Raw genomic sequence first — 23,856 nt, forward strand, 5'->3', positions numbered from 1 at the left:
TGGAAGTGAAACAGTCGGACCTCAGTGTTACTTGGAGAGGTTATTCTCGTGAACATGTTTACAAAGCATTTTCGTAGTCCAGAGAATACTTGCCCTAACTACGGCACCATGACCTTGATCTGTAGTGCTTCAATATAAAAAGCACGTGGCCTTTGGAATTCAGCAGATCTGGGTTAGGACCTAGCCCTGTGACTAGGAAGAGATTTCATAGTCCTTTCTCACCTGTAAGATGAGGGTAAACTCACTTGAAACTCACAAGATTTTGTGAGAATTAAAGTAACACACTCAGACACAGAGAAGAAAGCAGTCACTAAACTTTCATTGCCATCTCCTGCACTTCTTTCTTTCTGAATTTGGTCCATGAGGGGACCTGGGGACACCAGGCAGGGTAATTATTCAGAACTTGAGAGCCAGAGTCAGGAACACACAGCCAGAAGCCCAGATAAGTGGATGGGGCTCACCTATGAGGAGGAAAGGGGGCCATGAATTAGGGCTCTTTAAGATTAAGGGAGTTTCAGCACAAGAAAGAATCTGTTCTGGGTCCCCAGGGATAAGGATGTGAGCAGGGCAGGAGGTAAGCGGCAAGACCTAAGACCCCTAGATAATCTGCACTGGTGAGAGTGATGCAGGGGAGAGCAAACAGGGAAGGCAGAAAAGTGTGGGAGGGGAAACTTACCTCAGACAGGACATACGGCTTACCTGCAAATGTTATATGTAATTATAATCAAATCCCTCTTACTCCCTTACAGGTAAGTGCAGATGCTTCCAGCTTGAGAAAGGCAGATCCCAAAGGTCGGAGTGCACTGTTGGCTGATATCCAGCAAGGGACTCGCCTCCGAAAAGTCACGCAGATCAATGACCGCAGTGCCCCGCAGATTGAGGGTAAGTGAGCATCCAGCCTGCTAAGAGCCAAGGGCAGGCCATGTGAGGCTCAGCCAGACACTCCTGACTTGCTCAGGACAGGGCCACAAGTGCTCATCAGGACACACATCTGGCCATCTCAGAGCTGCTCAGTGTACAGTCTACATGGGTGAGAGAATCAGAGCTATCTTTCCCGATCTGCTGATGATGTTTAGCATATCTACCATCAACTTTCAAATGCTTTTAAAAAAAAACTTCATGGTAAAATAATTATTTTAATTGTTTTAAAATACACACAATATAAAACTCATCATTTTGACCATTTTAAAGTGTCCAATTCAGTGGCATTTATATATTCAGTGTTGTTGCAACCATCACCCCTGTCTAGTTCGAGACCATTTCCATCACACCAGTAGGAAACCTATACCCATTAGCTAGTGGAGGTGATGGAATTCCAGCTGAGTTATTTCAAATCCTAAAAGATGATGCTGTTAAAGTGCTGCACTCAATAGGCCAGCAAATTTGGAAAACTCAGCAGTGGCCACAGAAATGGAAAAGGTCAGTTTTCATTCCAATCCCAAAGAAAGGCAATGCAAAAGAATGTTCAAACTGCTGCACAATTGCACTCTGACATGCTAGCAAAGTAATGCTGAAAATTCTCCAAGTGAGGCTTTAACAGTAGGTGAACCAAGAGCTTCCAGGTGTTCAAGCTGGATTTAGAAAAGGCAGAGGAACCAGAGATCAAATTGCCTACATCTGTTGGATCATAGAAAACGCAAGAGAATTCCAGAAAAAAAAAAAAAATTCCATCTACTTCTGCTTTATTGACTATGCTAAAGCCTTTAACTGTGTGGATCACAACAAACTGTAAAATTCTTACAAAAATGGGAATTCCAGACCACCTTACTGGCCTCCTGAGAAACCTGTATGCAGGTTAAGAAACAACACCTAGAACCAGACATGGGACAATGGACTGGTTCCAAATTGGGAAAGGAGTACTTTCCCAATTTACAATATACAAGGCTATATATTGTCACCCTGCTTATTTAACTTCTATGCAGAGTGTATCATGTGAAATGCTGGGCTGGATGAAGCATAAACTAGAATCAAGATTGCTGGGAGAGATATCAATAACCTCAGATATGCAGATGACACCACCCTTATGGCACAAAGTGAAGAGGAACTAAAGAGCCTCTTGATGAAAATCAAAGAGGAGAGTGAAAAAACTGGTTTAAAACCCAACATTCAAAAAAATGAAGATCATGGCACCTGTTCCCATCACTTCATGGCAAATAGATGGGGAAACAATGGAAACAGTGAGAGACTATTTTCTTGGGCTCCAAAATCACTGCAGATGGTGACTGCAGCTATGAAATTAAAAGACGCTTACTCCTTGGAAGAAACACTATGACCATCCTAGACAGCATATTAAAAAGCAGAGACATTACTTTGCCAGCAAAGGTCAATATAGTCAAAGCTATGGTTTCTCCAGTAGCCATGTATGCATGTGAGAGTTGGACCATAAAGAAGGTTGAGCACTGAAGAACTGACGCTTTTGAACTGTGGTAATGGAGAAGACTCTTGAGAGTCCCTTGGACTGCAAGGAGATCGAACCAGTCAATCCTAAAGGAAATCAACAATGAATATTCATTGGAAGAACTGATGCTGAAGCTCAAACTCCAATACTTTGGTCACCTGATGAGAAGAACTGACTCACTGGAAAAGACCCTGATGCTGGGGAAGATTAAGGCAGGAGGAGAAGGGATTGACAGAGGATGAGATGGTTGGATGGCATCACCGATTCAATGGACATGAATTTGAGCAAGCTCCAGGAGTTGGTGATGGACAGGAAAGCCTGGCATGCTGCAGTCCATGGGGTCGCAAAGAGTCGGACATGACTGAGCAACTGAACTGAAGATTTGATTGTATGGATGTTACACAATGTATTTATCCATTATGAAGTAACATTTAAAGATCACTTATGCTGTGTCAACATAATCCTCAAATTGAATGAGCAAAAAAGTCAAGTCTCAACCCTAACAAATGCAAAGATTTTATTTTCCATAAGGAAAAATATTTCTGCCGAATTCTCTCACAGGATCATATGACTATAAGTTTCTATGTCTTCTAGATTATGATGGAGTAAAAGGAGCCTTGTTCCTGCCATCAGATGACCCATGTTGAGTTCTGATGCTGCCACTATGTACATCAGGGAACCTCTCTGAGACTCAGTTTGCTCATCTGCAAAATGGGGGGAGATAATAATACCTGCTCTCTTTTTTGGTCAAGATTGTTGAAGGCTGAAATAATAAATACAGTGGAAGAAAGTGAACATGAAAGTCGCTCAGTTATGTCCAACTCTTTGTGACTATATAGTCCATGGAATTCTCTAGGTCTGAATACTAGAGTGGGTAGCCTTTCCCTTCTGAAGGGGGTCTTCCCAACCCAGGGATCAAACCCAGGTCTCCCACATTGCAGACGGATTCTTTACCAACTGAGCCACAAGGGAAGCCCAATATATACAAAGTATGGCACAAACCAGTACAATATTGTAAAGTAATTAGCCTCCAATTAAAATAAATAAATTTTAAAAAAAGAAAACAAAAGTAAAAAAAAAAGAAATATATTTAAATATAAGGTATTATTATGGTTCCATATATTTTGCAATGATACATGATGGTAATTCTCAAAGATAGTCCTAAAATATAATTGTATCTAATATCTGTAATTATATATGTTAATGTACATGAATAGGCAAATTATTTTAAGAAACATTTTCAGGATTGATTACAATAAAAATTAGTTCTGGCTAGACCCACCATCTAATTAGTTAAGACTAACTCAGTGGACATGAATTTGAGCAAACTCTGGGAGCCAGTGGAGGACAGAGGAACCTGGCATGCTGCAGTCCATGGGATCACAAAGAATTAGACATGACTTAGTGACTGAACAACAACAAACAAGTTAACAGATCAATTCATTTTATTGGGACACTCATTTCTTTATCATTCTAGTGAAGAGATAATGTTTAATGTTAATACTAGGAGTAATCTGGCCACATTCCTCCACCAGTAGGCACTGTGCCCTGATTTCTCTGTGCATATTAGCTTCAGGCTGTGGACATTGTTTGCCAGAAATTCTTGTAAGCTCAATGTCTTCTCACACACATCTGGAAGTCTGGAATTAGTGACATCTCTCAGGAGCTCATGAGCTTTCTTTCCCATAGGGGAAAAAAAAAAAAGTGCAGGGAAGAGCACTAGGCCCAGGGAGTGGGAAGTGGGGAGACAGAGAATGAAAATGCCAAAGAAGAAATCACTGCAGACCTTTACTTCCTGCTTGCAAATCCTGGACCAGGCTCTGTGGACCAGAAGTTAAAATTATTGCCTAAATTAAATCTGTGGGTTTTCTTCGTCTAGTCCTCCTACAACAGTCAAATGAAATTGGGGTCAGCTCTTTACCTACAGTGTTTGGGTTTTCTAATTTAAAAGGTGACATCTACTAAATGGTTTTCCCAGGTGGCTCAGTGGTAAAGAATCTGCCTGCCGATGCAGGAGACGCAGGTTCAGTCCCTGGCTTGGGAAGATCCCCTGGAAGAGCAAATGGCAACCCACTCCAATATTCTTGCCTGAAAAAATCCTGTGGCAGAGGAGCCTGGCGGGCTACAGTTCATGGGATTACAAAGAGTCCACAGACTGAGTGCGCGCAAACACACATCTACTAAATGGCAGTATAGAGATGCCTTTGTTTTGATCCTTTTTCAGAATGGTTACTACTGAAGGGTCTTTGGTAGCCTGGAGAGGGTGGCAGACAGGCCGGGGCACAAGGCAGGGGTTCTTGAGAAAGATGTTGAGTAGGAAAAGGGTAACACTGGTGGGTGGAGAAGGGAAGGCTGCCACGGGCAGTGTTAGACCATGGCCAGGGTGAGAGCTGGCCGCTCAGCTCTGCTCACAGGTCCACAACTACTTGCCTCTTCTCTCTACAGGTTCTAAAGGAACCAACAAAGAAGGAGGAGGTCCTGCAAATTCTCGAGGGGGGAGCACACCTCCAGCCCTGGGAGATCTGTTTGCTGGTGGTTTTCCAGTTTTACGACCGGCAGGCCAGAGGGATGCAGCAGGTAAGGAAGAGTTCAAATTGGCTATCTTTGACTCTTATCTCCTTGCCTTGCGGAACCAACAGGGCAGTCCTCATCTGCCCATAAGTGACATGTTTAGAGTGAATAGTCACATGGTAGGAGATCACCTCTTTGGAAGCGTAAGTACTAGAAGTTTTCGAAACACAGAATTGTTTCTAAGGGACTTTTAAATCCTCATCCTGTTTAAATCATCCCATTGTAATCACTGAAGAAGGAGGTGCCATAGTGTGGAGTGTTTAGCAATGGTGTGATCGTGGCCCACACTGCGAAGTACGGATGTAAATCACAATAGAAGGTCTTCGTGACGTCACTGTGGACTCACTGGCAGTGGTGAGTTGTGATGGGTCTCTAGCATCATGTCTGTTAGGTGTTGCTATGTAACAAACCCTAAACATCACTGGCTTGTATAGAATGTGTAATGAGACTTCCATGCAATATGAGGTCTCCTGGAAACATACACAAATGGAAGGAGGAAGACATATTTCATCTTTTGATAAACACCCGGGCTCAAAAGCTGATTCCTTTCATGTCAACAAAGCCCCCTTGATGCTCTCGAACTGGCCGTTCCCTACCACTTCATGGTCTGCTCCTGTGTTTCTAGTTGGATTTCTAGGGCTTGCGTTCATGTGATGAAGGAAACCCTTTGCTTGGTGCTTATTCTCGGAGCCCTGTCTGCTGCCTGGTTTCCTTGCCAGAGCTGATTCTGACTCCTGTGGGTCTCCCCTTGAACTCACACTGCTCAGCTCTCTGCTTCATCCCAGAATGGGCATGCACATAAGCTGGGCAAGGATTTGTGCTGTCCTTGCTTCTGCTGCTCACATGGTGATACAAACGGGTTTGCCCATCTCTCATTAGGTTGGCCATTTAGTAAGTAGAGGCTCCTGTACTTTAACTGACCCACTTTAAGGGTTTTGGAATCTCAGATACACGGTGCTCTCAGACACTTAAAAACTTAAAGATTAGTTATTCAGGGATTGATTCTGCTACTCAAACTTGTTACCTCTTTAAAGTCATCTGGCTGGTGGGTAGAGAGGGAGGCCTTGCCTTGTCTGGAGAGCTGCCTGGGTCCTCCATCTTCATCCCTGTAGACTACTGAAAACAGGCTGGAGCACTTGGAGGCAGCAATCTCTGAAGGTGACGCCTACCCTAGACCTCATAGAAAATGTCTCATGCTGGAATAGCAGGTGGTAGATCCTGACCCTGAAAAGGCCAGGTGGGGACCTCCTGCTGCTGCTCATGGACAGTGAGCCATTCTGGCAATGCTTGCCTTAGCACCCTGGTGGAACCAAGTCCGTCAGGGTGGATGCATATGTGCAAAGATATTATCTCCTCCACAGCCATCTAAAAGAAAATTTCAACAGAGGAATAATGACAGCTCCACCCTGCCTCCAGAAGAGCGTTCCGCAGTTGAGACTCATGTCATGAGTCATGTGTCCATGTGGCTGTCGCATCATAGCCAGAGTAGGGTCATCCGTTTGGAAAGCCAGAGTTACTGTGGTCCTGCTCACTTAGTTTCAGCCCCAGAGTCACCTCTTCCATGCCCTTCCGTGATCGGCCTGACTTTTGGCACCAAATACTTTTAGCACCCGGTTCGGTAAACACACTGGAGACTCAGGGACTGAAAAGCTCAGAACCACCAACAGCTGCTGGCATTATAATTTGATATGAAACCTGTGTTTCCTATTCTGCAGCACGAGGAAGCTGAAGGTGTGAGAAGCAAACGTTTTCTAGTGGTTTCCAAATATTTTCATAGAGATTATAGAATATACAGGTGCTGGAATAGGAAAAATGTATTCCCAAAAATTCCTTTTAGGGAAAGTGCATTTATTTGGAAGAAATGTCTTAATATGCCTCCTGAGTGGAGAGTGATACTCCAAGGACATATTTAAGTGACTGCAGAACTTTTGTGCAGTAAACAAGGAGAGGGACTTTTTTCTCTTTGAAGTGACAGAGGGAAAAAAGGGTAAGGTGGCAAGTAGGGTGAAAGGGTGTGCAAAGAGTGAGGAGGCCCCAACCAGGGAGCACCCTCCACCCGAGTCTTCCAGGACATCCACCGAATACAAATGCCTACTATGAGCAAGCTGTTGCTGTTGGCATTGGATTTAAAGAGGCATTGGATTTCAAGTTGGGGTTGATGTGGTGAAGGATCTACAGGGTAAGAAAGCCAGGAGATCAGGAGACAGCAAGCTGCTTAGAAATGGGCAAAAGCCCCTGGGAAAGGGATCTTTGAGTTTCCAGAGGGTATGGAACTGGGAGGTTCAAGGTCATTGGACCTGGATCCCCAAGGCAGGGAGTATTCCCACTGACTTTCCAATCACCTAGTATATTCAGGGAATCTTGAATCTCCTTTCAAATCAGAAACAAAGTCCATGTTGACAAAATGCTGGAGTGAGGAAAACCTCCCTCATCAGGAGCTTCTGGTTGGTACACCCACAGATGCGGCTGACTGGCCTGGAGAATAACAGGGTAGGGTGAGGGTGGCCTTGAGAGGAGGAAGGGTGAAGGAGGTCAGGGCAGACCTAATCCTGGTCAGAGGGTGGAGGTGGGGTACAACAGGAAGCTGGTGCCACAGCCACATCTGGCAGCTCCAGCTGGGCTTGTCTCACCAGCGGCCAGTGTGTTTCTTCAGGCAAGGGCCTTGGGCTGGCCCCCTTGCTTGCCAGCTGCTCCACCTGCAGCCTCCAGTGGCCGCGCGGGAAGAGAATGACCACCATGAGGTTCACTGAGGTCGTGCTGGACAGAGCCCCTCGCTAGGGCGCACACCCCACGCTGAGCTAACCCAGAATTCTCTCACTTTCAGGTGGCAAGACCAGCCAGGGCCCTGGCTCCCGGGCGCCTTCTCCACGGCTTCCCACCAAGACTATCAGCGGCCCATTCAATCCCCCTGCGTCTCCCAGGCTAGGCAACGCCTCTGAGGGGCATGGCGCGGCCAGGGCGGTACCCCCTCGCCCCAGCGTGCCCGCCCCACCGCCTCCAACCCCGCCCCCACCGCCCCCGCCCCTACCGCCACCCCTGCCCCTGTCTTACCCCGTCAAAGCTCCGCTGGTGTCCCCACCTGGCCCACCGTCTAAAGGGAGCCCCCCGGTGGTTCCACCGCCTCTGCTCTGCCCACCGCCTCCTCCTCCCCCGCCACCCCCGCCACTCCCGCCGCCCCCGGCCTTGGGTCCCAGTGACAAGGCAGCGAAGCCTCAGCTGGCCCCCTTGCACCTACCGCCCGTCCCGCCCCCGCTCCCTCTGCTCCCTCCCTGTGGGCACCCGGGGCTCAATGCGGAGGCTGCCAGCCCGGCCCAAGACGTGCGGGAACCTCCCGCCCCGCCGCCCCCGCCACCTCCACTCCCCCTTTACGCCTCCTGCACCCCCAGATCCTCTTTGCCTGCGCCCCCTTTGCCAAGTGCTAACAGCAGCAGTGAAGTCCCACCCCCGCTGCCCCCCAAGTCCCCCAGCTTCCAGGCCCAGCCACCCAAGCCCGGCGGGCAGGCCTTGCCGGCGCCGCCCGCCCCTCCGGGATCTCAGCCATTCCTGCAGAAGAAGAGGCCGGGCCGAGGCCCCGGTAAGCACTGCTGTTCTGGTCCAGGGTGGTCGTGTCAGAGGATCATTTTTCTGACCGTTGGCAGCAGCTCTGGAGGTGATATGGACACCCCCAGAGGCCTGCACCTGTGGCCCACTTGGGAAAACCTCAGGACATCTTAACTCTGAATTTTGTTTTAGATCAGACCGGTTCAGTGCCCTATGGAGCACAGGAAAAACTTGTTTTATATGACTTTATGCTGAGGTATTCAGGTTAGAGACAGGAAACCAGGGTAAGGCAGGCTGGAAGACTTGTCCAAGATGGTGCAGACCACAAGCTAGGGATTCTGGCCTTAATCACCATGCCATGACTAGCTGTGTGACCCAGGGCGATTCCTCAGCCTCTTCGTGCTTTCTTTTCATCTGTGAAATGGGCATAGCAATAATTCTCCCCTCATGCAGTTGTCAGAACAGTGAGATCTAGAAAAGTCTATTTGTTTTTACTATCACCATTCCCCAGGTTGAGACAGCTATAAGCGCAATTGTTTCCAGAACCAGCTCTCCTGTGTAATTTTTGTCTGAGTTATTATAGTCTGGCTTCCAGCCAGGATTTTCATCGATCCTGAGTAGATTAGTTTAGCATTCTGCCATATTTTTGGCAGGTTCTCCAACTGACTCAGGAAAACTGAGGGTCCATATTTTCAGCCAAACTTTAAAAATAATCCCTTCATGTTTCCAGCATAGATGATCTGGATTGAATATACATGCTTCATGACTATGATTTCCATGAAGTGATGAGGCTTCAGTCACCTTTGGTGTCCTTCTAAATGGAAAGCACACTACACATTCACACACACCCATGTACGCACATACCCATGTATACACACACCCATGTACACACACACATACACACATGCATGCTGAGTCTTTGTGACCCTATAGCCCGCCAGGCTCCTCTGTCCATGGGGATTCTCCAGGCATGAATACTGAAGTGGGTTGCCATGCCCTCCTCCAGAGGATCTTCCTGCCCCAGGGATTGAACTCACATCTCTTGCAGTTCCTGCGTTGCAGACAGATTCTTTACCACTGAGCCATAGGGGAAGCACCCCACACACATACACACACAGACACACACATACACTAATAAATATATGCACACACTCATCAAAACCCACATCCACACACATAGCCCAACATATATCCACAATTACACACACAGGCTCATATTCCTTGATTTTTCAGAAAAAAAATTTTTTGAGACTTTTTTTTTATTAATTGAAGTATAATTGATTTACAATGTTATATTAGTTTCAGGTATACAACATAGTGAGTCTATATTTTTATAGAGGATACTTCATTTAAAGTTACTATAAGATTTTGGCTTTGTGCCCTGAGCTGTACATTACATCCTTGTGTCTTATTTATTTTATACCTTGTAGTGGGTACCTCTTAATCCCCTTCCCCTATCTTGCCCTGCCCCGACCCCTCCCTGCTAGTAATCACCAGTTTACTACAAAGATAATTTTTATCTTTTATTTACAAAGATAATTCTCTGTATCTTTGAATCTGCAGAAAATCTTTTGAAGCAGAAAGTTTCTTAAATATATATCCTTGAATTAAAAATAATACAAGCTCATTGTAGAGCAAATAGAAAAAAATGAAATCACCCATAATAACATCACCCAGAAGTAAAAACTATCATATTTGGATGTGTTTCTTTTTTTTCTTAACATACCTACATATTTACATGGTTAATATGATTTTGTATACACTATTTTCTATTCTGTTTTTATTTAATATAATATTAAAAGCAATTTTGATGTAATTTGATATTTATGAAATTGTTAAAATGTATCTATAAGCATATTAATATGATAATTGATATGTACCATATTTCTAGTGTTAAGATATTTAAGTTGATTCCATTTTTTGTTATTACAAATAATATTGCAGGAAATACATTTATAACAATTGTAGTCTACATTTTAGATTTTTATTTTAAAGGATAAGTTTCTGAAAGGGAGTTCCTGGTACAAAAAGCAAGGATATTTTTAAGGCTTTTGATCACAAGATATAAGATTTTAATCATTCTCTTCTCAACTGACTAATTATAATGTCCAGCATTAGTACTAGTGAGCCCCTTCTGAGGCTCATGATTCCTAAATGTTTAAGATAGGGTGAAAAAAATCAGTGCTTTAGATTCAGAGAGATCTGAGTTCAAATCCTGCCTTCCCATCCTCTTCTGTTTTTAATGTCCTTAAACCTTGCGTTTTTTAATTTGACAAATGGAAATAGTAACAATAACACCTTTTACAAAGGATTGTTATACATACCAAGTGAGGAAGTATGCCTGGGGTGCTTTGCCTGGGGAGAGGGGTAGCTAGGGGCTCAGCAGCCTCACTTCCTTCTCTCTGACCAAGTGGAGAGGCAGCTTCTCACCCAGAAGAGGGGTCCACAGCCCCTTATCCTCTTTAGCCCCTTTGTGGGAACAAGTAAATCCTAGTGGATCCTGGTACAGAGGAAGGGAAGACCAGCAAGGGAGAAGAGGGAAACTGAGAAAGGGAAAGGCAGAGGGAGGAGCTGAGGAGTGAGGAGCACTGAGGACCCTGGGGAGGCCAGCTTCAGCGCTGCAAACCGGATGCCGGGATGGGTGCTTGTCTGGCCTCTTCCACTGTGTCCTTGGACATGAAACTTGGCTTTCCACGGACAACATGAGGGTAATTTCTGCTCAGACCAACCACAGGGAGGAGCAGGAGATTGTACTTGTGAACATCTTGGCACAGATACTAACGGTGCAGTTGTCATCACTTCAATAACAAAGTGAAGAGTCGAGTACCCGAGTTGATGTGCCAAGGCAGCAGGTTATTAACTGCCAAATGAGTCATGCAAAGAAGTCTTGGCAAAGGAGATCATCAGGGAAGAATTCATGAAGTAGGTGGGATTTGAGTTGGGCCCTGGGGGCCAGGTAGGTTTTAAAGTTACTGGAAGGAGAAACCAGGAACTAAGGTGCAGGAGAATGAGTGTGAGCAGAAACACAGGGGCAGGAGCAAGCCCCTGACAGCCTGCTCATCCAGCCCCACCCCAAGTCTCACCTGTAGAGAGTCCTTCCCTTGCATAGGATTGTGCAGTATCTTTACTTCTTTGGGCTATACCATCTGATGACAAGGGTTGATACTATAATTGCAGCTAATATTCATTGAGCCCCAACTACATGCCACTTTAATTAAATCAACTCACTTAATACAGTCCATGGAATTCTCCAGGCCAGAATACTGGAGTGGGTAGCCTTTCCCTTCTCCAGGGGATCTTCCCAACCCGGGAATCGAACCAGGTCTCCCGCGTTGCAGGTGGATTCTTTATCAGCTGAGCCACCAAGGAAGCCCAAGAATACTGAAGTGGGTAGCCTATCCTTTCTCCAGCAGATCTTCCCAACTCAGGAATCGAACCTGGGTCTCCTGCATTGCAGTTGGATTCTTTACCATCTGAGCCACCAGGAAAGCCCAAGAATGTGTATATATATATTATTATTCCCATTTTATGGATAAGGAAACTGAGGCACAGAGAGGTGGTGTTATTACTCTAGCAGGAGGACTGGGACACAATCCCAAGAAGGTTGGCTCGAGAGGCTGCCTTTTCATCATTATATCATCTTACACCCAAAGATCTCAATACCTCACCTCTCCCAGAAGATTATAGCATCTACCATCCTAGCATCTTCCATCTGAAAGTCCTGTATCTGAATACACCGTCATCTTCTCTGCCAGGGACCGGTGGGGGAAAACTCAACCCACCCCCAGCACCCCCTGCGAGGTCACCCACCACTGAGCTTTCCAGCAGGAGCCAGCAGGCCCTAGCCTGGACCCCAACCCAGCAGCCCGGAGGTCAGCTGCGGAATGGAAGCCTGAACATCATTGGTGAGTGGGGTGAAGAACAACCTACAGGTTGTGTTAAATAGGGTTTCTTTTGAGGCTTTCTTGGGGAGGGGTTCCAGAATCTACTCCCTAACCTTCTGATTGAGACTACAGAGAGAGAAGAAAACCAATGTTTAAGTTCTGTGTGTGTGTGTGTGTGTGTGCGCGCGCGCGCACGCATGCACATGCACACACGCACACCTGTCTCCATGGAGAAATCAGACATAAGACATGAAATCAGACATGGATGGAAGGCCCACCAGCACAGGATCAATTAAGGCAAATCTGTGGAACTAGGAAGGAAAGTCATCTTTGGTCAGGTGTGACCAAAAATCTTTGGACCCCTTGGTGGGCTGAACCACTGTCATACCCAAAACCTAGATCACAAAGCAGGGACTCAACTCATAAAAGAGCCACAAGACCCTTCTCCTCTTGCCATCAGGGGCTCATGGCAGAACTCGTTTCCTTTGGGAAGCCCTGATCCCCAACTGGACACAGGCTGGGCTCCTTCCCACCAGCCAGGCTGAGGACTCCTGTTCTTTCCACCCATCTCCACCCCACCTAGAGTTCTCCTCAGGAGCACAGGAAGGACGGCAGGCCACAGGAACTTGGAAGGGCCTTTGTTGCTGCCAGATTTCCCACGTGGGCCCTGGATAGGCCTGTGGCACTTCTGCTCCCTATGGAAGCTTCCTTAAGACATTGGTTGAAGGAAGTTGGGTGGATGATGGGAAGAGTCTGTGACTTCACTTGTCCTGATTCCCCCTTGTCCCAGATAAGTATTAATAGTAAAAGTTAAGAGGTGAATGGATGTCTTAGAAGGGAATAGCCCTGCCATTAAAACCTTGCACTGAGCAGGCAAAACTGTTTGCTTCTGAAAATTATTAAAACTCAGATCATCATAGTAATGAGAGTGATTTTGCGATTTCCCTTGTGTGCAGATGACTTTGAATCTAAATTCACGTTCCATTCCATGGAAGATTTTCCTCCTCCGGATGAGTATAAACCATGCCAGAAGATTTACCCCAGCAAGATCCCCAGAAGTAAGTACCACCTCGCTAAGACTCCTGGTTTTCCCTGACCCTCCAGAATTAGGTGCTTGGGTGCACTGACGGGCCACAGGCTATACAAAGGAACTCTGAGTATTTACCTGGGCCTGGGTGGATGATGTGGCACCAAGAAGAAGGAGGAGGAAAGGAGCTGGTTGGTTATCAGTCAGGGCAAGTGGACGTGCCTGTGGGGCTGCAAGGTAGAGGTGACCTGGACCAGGTTGAGCAGGGAGTACTCAGGTCTGAGGCTGAGGGGTAAGGTCAAGAGTGGCAACTAGCTTTGCAGGTCATCAGAGCCTTATCCTAAGCCAGGGATTAGCAAATATTTTCTTTAAAGGGCCAGAGAGGACATGTCTGAGGTTCTGCTGGCCATCTGGTCTCTATCACAACAATTCAGCTCTGCTGTTTTGACATGAAAGCAGCCATAGAAAACACATAAAGAAATGGGCATTGCTGTCTGCCAGTAAAACTTTATTTGGGAAGGCAGGCACTGGCTGCATTTGGTCTGCTAGCTGTATTTTGCTAATCTCTGCCCTAAATCACTACAAAAGAAGAGTTTTAGTAAGTGCTGTGTAGTTCTTCAACCTTCAGACTCTAGTAACTAAGTTGGCTACATTTGGAGCCCATGGTAACTAGTCTTATCCCTGAGAATAGAAGAAAAGCTTTACCCTGACACAGCTCACCAGGGTACACAGGTGGCAGTCTGTGCTGTGATCCTCTCCTTTCAGAGAAATGTTCAAACGAGTGCCCACACCAGAACAATCTCCTGGTGATCAAGAAGTAATAATTAGTAATAATTCAACCTACTCACGAATGGACATCTTACAGACCAGAAAGGGCATTTGCCATTTCAAAAAGAAGATGTGCTTTGGGATTGAAATGGCATTGGTGGGCATGAGATACTGCAGGAGCCTCCTAGCACAATTAAATGAGCCTGTCCCTGCCATTCCTGGGCGCTGCAGAGAGAACCTTGTTGATTATGTGAGTGTGAGCCTGGTACAGTTCATGCTTATCTGATTACATTTCTTCTTACAGTTTTCCTCTTGTATTTCTGCCATTGACCTGTAACCCAAGATTAGAGGTCTTCATGGTCTGGGAGATGACTTTGGTTCCATCAGATGAGGCTAATTCCATGCTCTTTTGTGACATTTCTGGAGCTGTCTCTGCCTGCTTGCGTGCTTTCTCTCTGTCCTTCTGACGCACAGCACACAAACCCCTAAGGCTTCGTGCTTTCAGTGCTGTCTTCCCTGCTCCACTCTGCAAGTATGAGCTGTTCCTTTCTTTAGTAGATGACTTTGTCCAGTTTTTTTAAATGCATTAGGTTCCTCAATTCACTAAACAGAATTACCATATGACCTAGCAATTCTACTCCAATGAATTGAAAGCAGGTGTTCAAACAAGATATCTGACAGGTATTCATAACTATTCACAATAGCCAAAAGGTGAAAAGTACCCGAATGCCCATCAAATGGTAAATAGATAAACCAAATGTGGTGGAGCCATGCAGGGAAATATTATTGGACAGTAAGGAATGAAGCAGGGATACATGCTACAACATGCATGGACCCTGATAACATTATGCTAAGTGAAAGAAGCAGACATAAAGGCCGCGTATTGTGGGATTCCACTGATACGAAATACCTAAAATAGACAAATCCAAAGACACAGAAAGTGGATTTAGCAGTTGCCAAGGGCAGGAGGGTATGGAGAATGGGGAGCGACCGCTAATGGGTATGGGTTTCCTTTGGGGCTGATGAAAATGTTCTGCAACAAGGTAGAGGTGATGACTACACAACCATGGGAATGTATTAAATGTTGTTAATGGGAAATTTTATATGTATTTACCACAATAAAAAGAAAGTGCAAAACCCTATCACTAGGAATCTTTGGGAAAATGCATAGCTCACAAATATTCATTAACTTTAATGGCGATAGTAAGGGTGAAGTCATGATCATATGGACAGATACTTATTAAGTCCCTTAGCACTGGAGAGATTTAGATAAACGATCCCCTTGATCTGTCCTTGAGAGAGTCACGTGCTGGTGAAGGAAGAGAGGACAGACAGACACTGAAATATAAAATTTCACTCTGGTGTTCCCAGCCAGACTGTCCTCATCATGGTCAGTTCACTGGGAAAATGGCTGATTGATTGTTTTCATCCCAACTCCTTTTTTCTTTATATTTAATTGTGGTTTAAAAAATAGATAACATGAAATCTACCATCCTAACCATTTTTGTGTATACAGTCCAGTAGTGTGAAATGCATTTACACTGTTGTACAACCAGATTCCAGAGCTCTTTTCATCTTGCAAAACTGAAACTCTATACCCATTAAACAATTCCCCATTCTCCCCTCCCCTAGGCCCTTGGCAACCATTGTACTTTCTGGTTCTCTGGTTCTGAGTCTGACTACTTTTGGTGCCTCATATAAGTAGAATCATGCTATATTTGACTTTTTGAGAGTAGCTTATTTCATTTAGCATAATGTCCTCAAGGTTCATCCATGCTGTAACATGTCACAATTTCCTTCCTTTTTCAGACTGAATAATATTGCATTGTATGTATTTATCACATTTTGTTTATCTGTTTGTCCATCAATAGACACTTGGGTTACTTTCATCTTTTGGCTGTTGTGAACAATGCTGCTGTGTACACAAATGTACCAATAATTCTTTGAAACCTTGCTTTCAGTTCTTTGGTGTTTATACTCAGAAGTGGAATTGGATGACGTAGTGATTCTATTTTTAATTTTTTGAGGAACTATCATACTGTGTTCCCTTTTACATTCCTATTAGCGTACACAAAGTTTCCAGTTTCTCCACATCAGCACCCACACTTGTTATTTTCTGGTCTGGGTATTTTGTTTTGTTTGTAGCCATCTTTATGGGTATGAAGCTGTATCTCATTGTGGCCCAACTCATTTTCTAAAATACATTTACTTTATACTTATAGCAAAATTGGCTACCATTATATCCATTAGCTGAGAAACTTCTCCACCAGACACTGAAGTAAGTAACAGCTCGATGTGGTTCCCACCATAACATCAAAGAATTAGATGTCCCAATACTAAGAGAATCAGAAGACAATGCCTGTGCCAAAGTATTTCAGCTTTTACAGAGGGCAGTTAGGTAGTAAGGACCTCTGGCCTAGTGTGCTTATCTTAGCCACGCCTGACTATTACTGGTGACCACATCCCTTCGTGTGGTCTTCCCTGATGATCACTCCAGATAAAATAGCAGCCCTTCCTGTCATTCTCTTTATGCTGCCTTATCATTTCTTTAAAGCATACATCACCTCCTGACATGTTATATATTTACCTGTCTCCTGTCTATCTCCCAAGTACAGTGTAAGGCTCTGGAGGGCTAGGATAATATCAATTTTTATTCACTGCTCTATTGTCAGCTCCCAGCATGGGGCCAGGCACTTGTTTTTGTTTAGTCACTAAGTCTTGTCTGAGCCCACCAGGCTTCTTTGTCCATGGGATTTTCTAGGCAATAATACTGGAGTGGGTTGCCATTTCCTTCTCCAGGGGATCTTCCTGACCCAGGGATCGAACCCACATCTCTTGCATTGGCAGGGGAGTTCTTTACCACTGAGCCATTAGGGACAGGCACTCACACTCAAGAAATAATTGTTGAATTAATCAATAATTCAACATACATACATATATTTTAAAACATACATATATTTTAAAACATACATATATTTTAAAACATACATACATGTATTTTAAAACATACATATATTTTAATATATTGCTAAACCATTTACAGAAGAAATTTGAAAAAAACACGAATTTCCAGCAATGAGGTAAAATAGGGCAGAGCCACTGGGTGGGATGTTCTGCATCTATTATAGTAGTGCTGTTGCATATTTAGTGACATGGGAAAATGTCAATGCAACCTTGAGAAGAGAAACAAAACAACCCAGTATACTAAAATTACATTAAGTAAAACCTAGGGGCTTCCCTGGTGGTTCAGTGGTTCAGAATTCGCCTTCCAATGCAGGGAGTGCAGGTTTGATCCCTGGTCAGTGAGCTGAGATCCCACAGGCCTCACACCAAAAAAAAAAGAATGTAAACAACAGAAGCAGTACTGTCACAAATTCAATGAAGGCTTTAAACAATGGTCCACATCAAAAAAAAAAAAAACTTTTAAGAAAACTTAAATTAATTTTAAAAAGAAATTGTTTCATGAATTTATGTGGAGAGAGAGAAGTGGAACAAAGAAAGAAAAGAGAGAAGAAGCTAGAAATACATCCACTACAGTGTTAGGACTGGTTATCCCTTAGTCACGGAATGTTGGGTGATTTTTATTTTCCTCATGGCTCACTATTTTGTCCAAGTATTCTAAAATAAATATACATTACTTTTAAAAATCATTTAAACTAATTTTAAAATCCCAAATTATGGGGTGAGGGTCGATGATTAAGCCCACCCCTGGTCTGAGTGCCCAAGGAGGGAAGTGAGGCCCTATAGTGTATAGGGTGACTCTGTAAGTTCCCCAGTTGGGGTGGTGGGTCCCTCAGACCAACATCAACTGTGGCAATGACAGCCAGCGAGGAGAGGAGAGGCTAGATATGCAGTTTCTAAGGCTTAGCTCTGGCAGATATGAGAATTATCATGTCCAGTGAAACGCGTCATGTCCTTTAGTTAGAGGCTGTGAGAGGCTTCCAGCATCAGAGCAAGGGAAGCCTTGTGAGGTTTCCCAGCCCAGTTCCTTCCAGGCGGGGAGAAGGAGCCATGCGGAAGTAGGGTGGCCTGCTCATGGCCACAGCTGGTGGCAGAACCAGGGCTTGAGGCGGGGCTCTTTGTTCCACATCAGCCAGGAGAGCCTGAGGCTTCTTCTTGACGTGGGCCGGCTGCCTGACAGACCGGAACAGCTTAGAACCAAACCAAGGGTGGGTTAGATGCCTTCTCAGGTGAGGGGTCTCCATGCAGAGGCCTAGGGAGACCCCCCGACCATGTGCCCTCAGCTCACTTGAGAGGAAAGGCTGCACCTGCCGTTAGAAAGGAAGCTACAGACTCAGTGGCTCTGTATTCAAAAGGGAAAATGATGACTCCAGGTTGCTTTTTAGAGTTCAAATCAACATCTTTCTGGATAAATATATTTTTAACAGCATCTTTTTCTTGTTTATAAAAGATAGAAAAACAACTACTCCCAGGGAAGCCCAATTATTTTGGCTAACCCTCCTGCAAGTAATCATACAACATACAGGTCACAGAACATACAGGCCCCTGGGGAACACAGCTGAGGGCACCCTAACTCTGGCCCAGCCCATGTATCATCACCACAGGCTGCACTGGAATCATCTAGTAAGAGCATCCTCTTCTGGTTTGCATCTCGCTTCATATTTGTTGAGCTGCTTTGGGATAGGAAGGGAAACAGAAACTACCATTCCATTTAACATCTGTGTCATACAGATAGGCTTCCCCAGCAGCTCAGCCAGTAAAAAATCTGCCTGCAGTACAGGAGACCCACATTCAGTCAGGAAGATCCCCTGGAGATCCCACTGTAGTATTATTGCCCGGAGAATCCCATGGACAGAGGAGCCTGGCGGGCTACAGTCCATGGAGTTGCAAAGAGTTGGTTAGCGTTGCCAGTGAAACGTTTCCAGTCACAAAGAGTTGTGCTCTTGATTGCATGCCATCTGCCTCTCGTGTCATGGTCCAATCAGTATTCCTTCTCTGCATGTGAGGCCAGAACATGCAGCATCCCATTTGTTTCAAATACACAATGTGATTCTCTGCGCCATAACTGCTACTTTCCACCTGATGCCATTTGGACCCTACCTCAGAGAGATCGAGTTGCCCAGAGCTGACAGTTAGATCTGCCTCTCCAAGGAGTCTGTTTTCTCCTCCCCCAGCCCCTGGAATTGCACTCCAAGACTGGGAGACGTTCTGGGAGACCCTCCAAGAGACCCAGCTTTGATGGCCAGCCAAGTTTGTAAATCCTTTCTGGATACTTTCCAAGCCCTGCAGTATTTAGCCTCTTGTTGGTTGGCTACAGAACAAAATTTTTTTAACACATGAAAATATCTCTGTGTCTGGGGCAAGGTATAAGGCTGGCCTGATTTACAAATGACAAAAAGTAAAGTTGGAAGCCAGCGTGGCCCTCAGGCTGCTGCTCCTTCCACCCAGGAGTAGACTTGCTTGTTTAAGCCCCACTGTTCAGAGAAGTCTTTCATAGTCGGCTGCTCTGTAGCATCCAGCTCCGGACACACAGCCGTGTTAATAACCAGAGAAAGAGAGCCCATCTGGTTCCCAGGAGGCTGCAACAATGGTCACTCAGGCTGTTCTGTGTGCAATAGATACATGTGGTTGGGTAGAAATGGAAAAAGTCTTTCTTACTGCACATTGTGGTACCAAAAGTTTGAAAACCAGTATTTTAGTGAATCTGAAATACTCTCCTATAGGAAAACAGCCCATGTGAAGGACTATTTCCAGCAGACGGGCTCTGTTTGTTGAATTCTAAGAGATCCTAGTGGCATCGCAAAAGGAAATATTTGAGACGCCACCCCCCAAGGGGATAGCTGAATTAAAAGAATCTTAGGTAACCCTGGCAACTCTCAGCCACCCTTTTCGAGCAACAGTGAAATTTCTTTTACAACATGTAGAGTTTTCTTTTCTGTTTTATGAAGAAATTGGTTATCCTTTAGCTCTGCTATTGTTTCCCATCATATTTATAAAAACCAGTGGGCACTGTTAACCTATGGAAAAGCTTGTTTCGTTGCCCAGTTGTTCTCGCGGAGGGTATTTTGCCTCCCAGAGGACATTTGGCACAGTCTGGAGACATTTTTTTTCTTGACACAAATGGTCTCTGGGGTGTGGAGAATTGCTGTTGGCATCTAGTGGGTAGAGACTAAGAAGGCTGTGAGATCACCTACACCCTACAGGCAGCCCCCCTCCCCAAACAAAGAATTATCCAGCTCCAAATGTCAACAGAGCCAACACACCCCCCAAACAAAGAATTATCCAGCTCCAAATGTCAATAGAGCCAAGTTAAGAAATCTTGGTCTAAAGGAAGGCTCTTCTGTAGCAGACTGGAGTAAGTCTAAGAACAGTAGTTTCAGGGCCATACTGCTGCATGGAATTAAGTATATCAGTGTCTCTACTTTTCACAGGGGCTTCCCTGGTGGCTCAGCGGTAAAGAATCTGCCTGCAATGCAGGAGACAATGGAGACACATGTTCAATCCCTGGGTTGAGAAGATCCCCTGGAGGCCAGCATGACAACCCACTCCAGTATTCTCACTAGGAAAATTCCCATGGACAGAAGAGCCTGGTGGGCTATGGTCCATGGGTTCCCAAAGAGTGGACAAAACTGCAGCAGCTGACCATGCAAATTTGGCTAAAAATCTAGTACTTCCTGTGCCATTTGCCCCCAGAAATCTGTATCCTAGAACAGATGCATTCATTAATTTTTAAAGCATTGTAATGAAAATTACAGGACCCATTGGATTAGTGTTTTGTAAGTTGTAGAGATGCTTCTATGTGGTAGTTCAACTATATCATACAGTAACAGATTCTTAAGATGACTTTTTTTTTTAATTTTATTTTATTTTTAAACTTACAAATTGTATTAGTTTTGCCAAATATCAAAATGAATCCGCCACAGGTATACATGTGTTCCCCATCCTGAACCCTCCTCCCTCATCCCTCCCCATACCATCCCTCTGGGTCGTCCCAGTGCACTAGCCTCAAGCATCCAGTATTGTGCATTGAACCTGGACTGGCAACTTGTTTCATACATGATATTATACATGTTTCAATGCCATTCTCCCAAATCTTCCCACCCTCTCCCTTAGATGACTTATATGTTCATTTTGTAGAAAACATGAAAAGTGTTTTTAAGAGGTTTTAAAGAGCAATAAATACAAAAGGAAGCAATTCAGTATATTATTTACATTTTTTAATGGATTTTTAAATAGTTGAAAGAAAGTGAAAGTCACTCAGCTGTGTCTGACTCTTTGCAACCCCATGGACTGTACAGTCCATGGAATTCTCCAGGTCAGAATTCTGGAGTGGGTAGCATTTCCCTTCTCCAGGAGATCTTCCCAACCCAGGGATTGAACCCAGGCTTCCCACATTGCAGGCAGATTCTTCACCAGCTGAGCCACAAAGGAAGCCTGAGAATACTGGAGTGGGTAGCCTGTCCCTTCTCCAGGGGATCTTCCCGACCTAGGAATCAAACCAGGGTCTCCTGAATTGCAGGCGGATTCTTTACCAACCGAGCTCTCAGGGAAGCCCTTTAAATAGTTGAGGTGTGTTGCTATTTATACAATTTCTAGCCTGCTTTTTTCTCCTACATTTCAAACATCAACCCAAATTATTTGAGTCTTTGTAGACACTCAGATGGCTGCTTGGTGCTCCATCATATGATAACAAACCCTAGATTTCCTGAACACTGCTTTTGAATGCAGATTATCAGTTTTTTTTAACTATCATAAATAATCTGTGATGGATATTTCTGCTTTTCATGTTAGTCAGTTGCACAGCAACATGAGTTGTTTTAAGGGCTTTGGGACATAGATATTTAATTCCTAGACGGTGATGGAAGCAGACAGAAAAGTCTTGTACCAAATGCAGCCGACATTTGGGACGCAGGGACACAGGGAGACTTTAGAAAGAGACAGGGACACCATTTGGATTACCTGGCTCACAGAAAAAGTTCTGGAATTCCTGGGAATGTGGATTTTAAAACTTGGCTAGATCAACCAAACCACGTATCTGCCTATATACATACACATCTGTGTATAAATGCCAAAAAGTAAAACCAAGCTGGAGGGATAAACACCAAACTTTTAGCAGAGGTGACTCTGGGATAAATAATTGGGATTAGAGAAAAGGGCAGGCAGAGAGGAAGCATTTTAGGGTTTTTCCCCTATTACCTTTTCTATATTCTTCAAATTCTTAATTATGAGAATATATGTTCATATACATATAACTTGTGTAATATTTAAACCTAGCATGTTTTAGAGAATGAGTTGGATCCTCATAGGCAGGGGCTGAGCTGTGTCAGCACATACTTTTTACTCCTTTTTTTAAACAACGCTAGCACGCCGCCTAGAGAAGGCGATGGCACCCCACTCCAGTATGCTTGCCTGGAACATCCCATGGACGGAGGAGCCTGGTAGGCTGCAGTCCATGGGGTCGCGAAGAGTCGGACACGACTGAGCGACTTCACTTTCACTTTTCACTTTCATGCATTGGAGAAGGAAATGGCAACCCACTCCAGTGTTCTTGCCTGGAGAATCCCAGGGACGGGGGAGCCTGGTGGGCTGCCATCTATGGGGTCACGCAGAGTCGGACACCACTGAAGCGACTTAGCAGCAGCAGCAGCAGCACAGCGCCAGCTCATTTGGGATCAGGACGCACGAGTGAGTCTGTAGCAGGTGGGGTGTTCAGAGCTGAGAGGCTCACCTGCATTTAGATGAGAGCCCTTCATAACTTCTTCTCCTTCCAGCACAGTGGACATGATGACTCTGTAGCCACGGTCTGTGACAGAGAAGCAGTGGGTGGAGACACACGGTCTAGGGCCAGGAGCCCGAGGGGTTCGGGTTGACGGGCTCAAGTTACCCTTGGTTCCTGCGCCTTTGCCCTGAGTGCTGGCGGAGCCAGACTTTGTGAAGCGCACAGCTGGCCCGCGGCCAACAGATGGTGAGATGGCTCCTGTGTCTTTCAGGCCGCACACCTGGTCCCTGGCTCCACGCCGAGGCAGGCGGGCAGAGCTCTGACGACATCAAAGGCAGAAACGCTCAGGTAACAGAGCTCTCTGGTCCCTGAGTGTAAAACCGGGAAACCTCCTCAAGAAGCACACAGTTGTGGAGGTTTGCTTTCCCCTTCATGTTAATAGCTTCATGTTTTACCTGGGGGACGAAGCCACATGGGCACCTGTGTTTCCAGCTGGGGTGGACCCAGTGGTGAACCACTCATAATTTCAAAACCTGAAGAGTGAAAGAGGGCTTCTCTGGAATCATTAGAAGCTACTTTGGCACGTGGGACCCCTGGGAATCCCTCTGCAACCATCACCCTGTTCACTGCCATCATCCTTCCCTCGTTACCCGGGTCTGAGAAGCATGAAGAGAAAAACTCTGTAACATGCATAAAACATAACTCAATATTCTCTGTCATCTATAGAGTACCTGGTTTCTTACCACCACCACCCCCCCCCGGGGTGGGGCCGGGTTTCCACCATCAACATTGTCATTTAACTTGACCAATTTAGCCTCAAAATTCAAGTGCTGGTGGCTAGGGGAAAGCTGGGGGGAGGGGGAAGCAGAGAGCTGCCCGTGTAAGACAGTCTTTGAAGAAACACCCTCATGCTCGCACAAGGCAACCTGAACACAGCGTGTGTGTTTTCTAACCTGGGCGGAGATGACGCTTCTCACGGCACAGGACA

At 45.2% G+C, this 23,856-nt stretch overlaps 1 protein-coding gene across 3 annotated transcripts in view; it reads left to right on the forward strand.

Annotated features, from left to right (window-relative positions):
• The window catches only part of WIPF3 (WAS/WASL interacting protein family member 3), an 82,730-nt gene that overhangs the window by 55,323 nt on the left and 3,551 nt on the right, over positions 1 to 23,856 (forward strand). The window contains exons 3-8 of one of the 3 annotated variants that reach the window (XM_086396430.1): positions 750 to 882; positions 4,844 to 4,975; positions 7,794 to 8,543; positions 12,265 to 12,414; positions 13,350 to 13,451; positions 23,140 to 23,216. In XM_086396430.1, coding sequence (XP_086252556.1) covers positions 750 to 882; positions 4,844 to 4,975; positions 7,794 to 8,543; positions 12,265 to 12,414; positions 13,350 to 13,451; positions 23,140 to 23,216 — 1,344 coding nt within the window. Of the gene's footprint in view, positions 1 to 749; positions 883 to 4,843; positions 4,976 to 7,793; positions 8,544 to 12,264; positions 12,415 to 13,349; positions 13,452 to 20,580; positions 21,345 to 23,139; positions 23,217 to 23,856 lie in introns of those variants that run through there. The other 2 variants (XM_086396431.1, XM_086396432.1) reach the window with 2 other exon arrangements.

This window comes from Bos grunniens, chromosome 4, assembly GCF_055505025.1.
Source record: "Bos grunniens cultivar Pamir isolate PY7600 chromosome 4, Bosgru_T2T1.0, whole genome shotgun sequence".
NCBI classification, from domain to species: domain Eukaryota; kingdom Metazoa; phylum Chordata; class Mammalia; order Artiodactyla; family Bovidae; genus Bos; species Bos grunniens.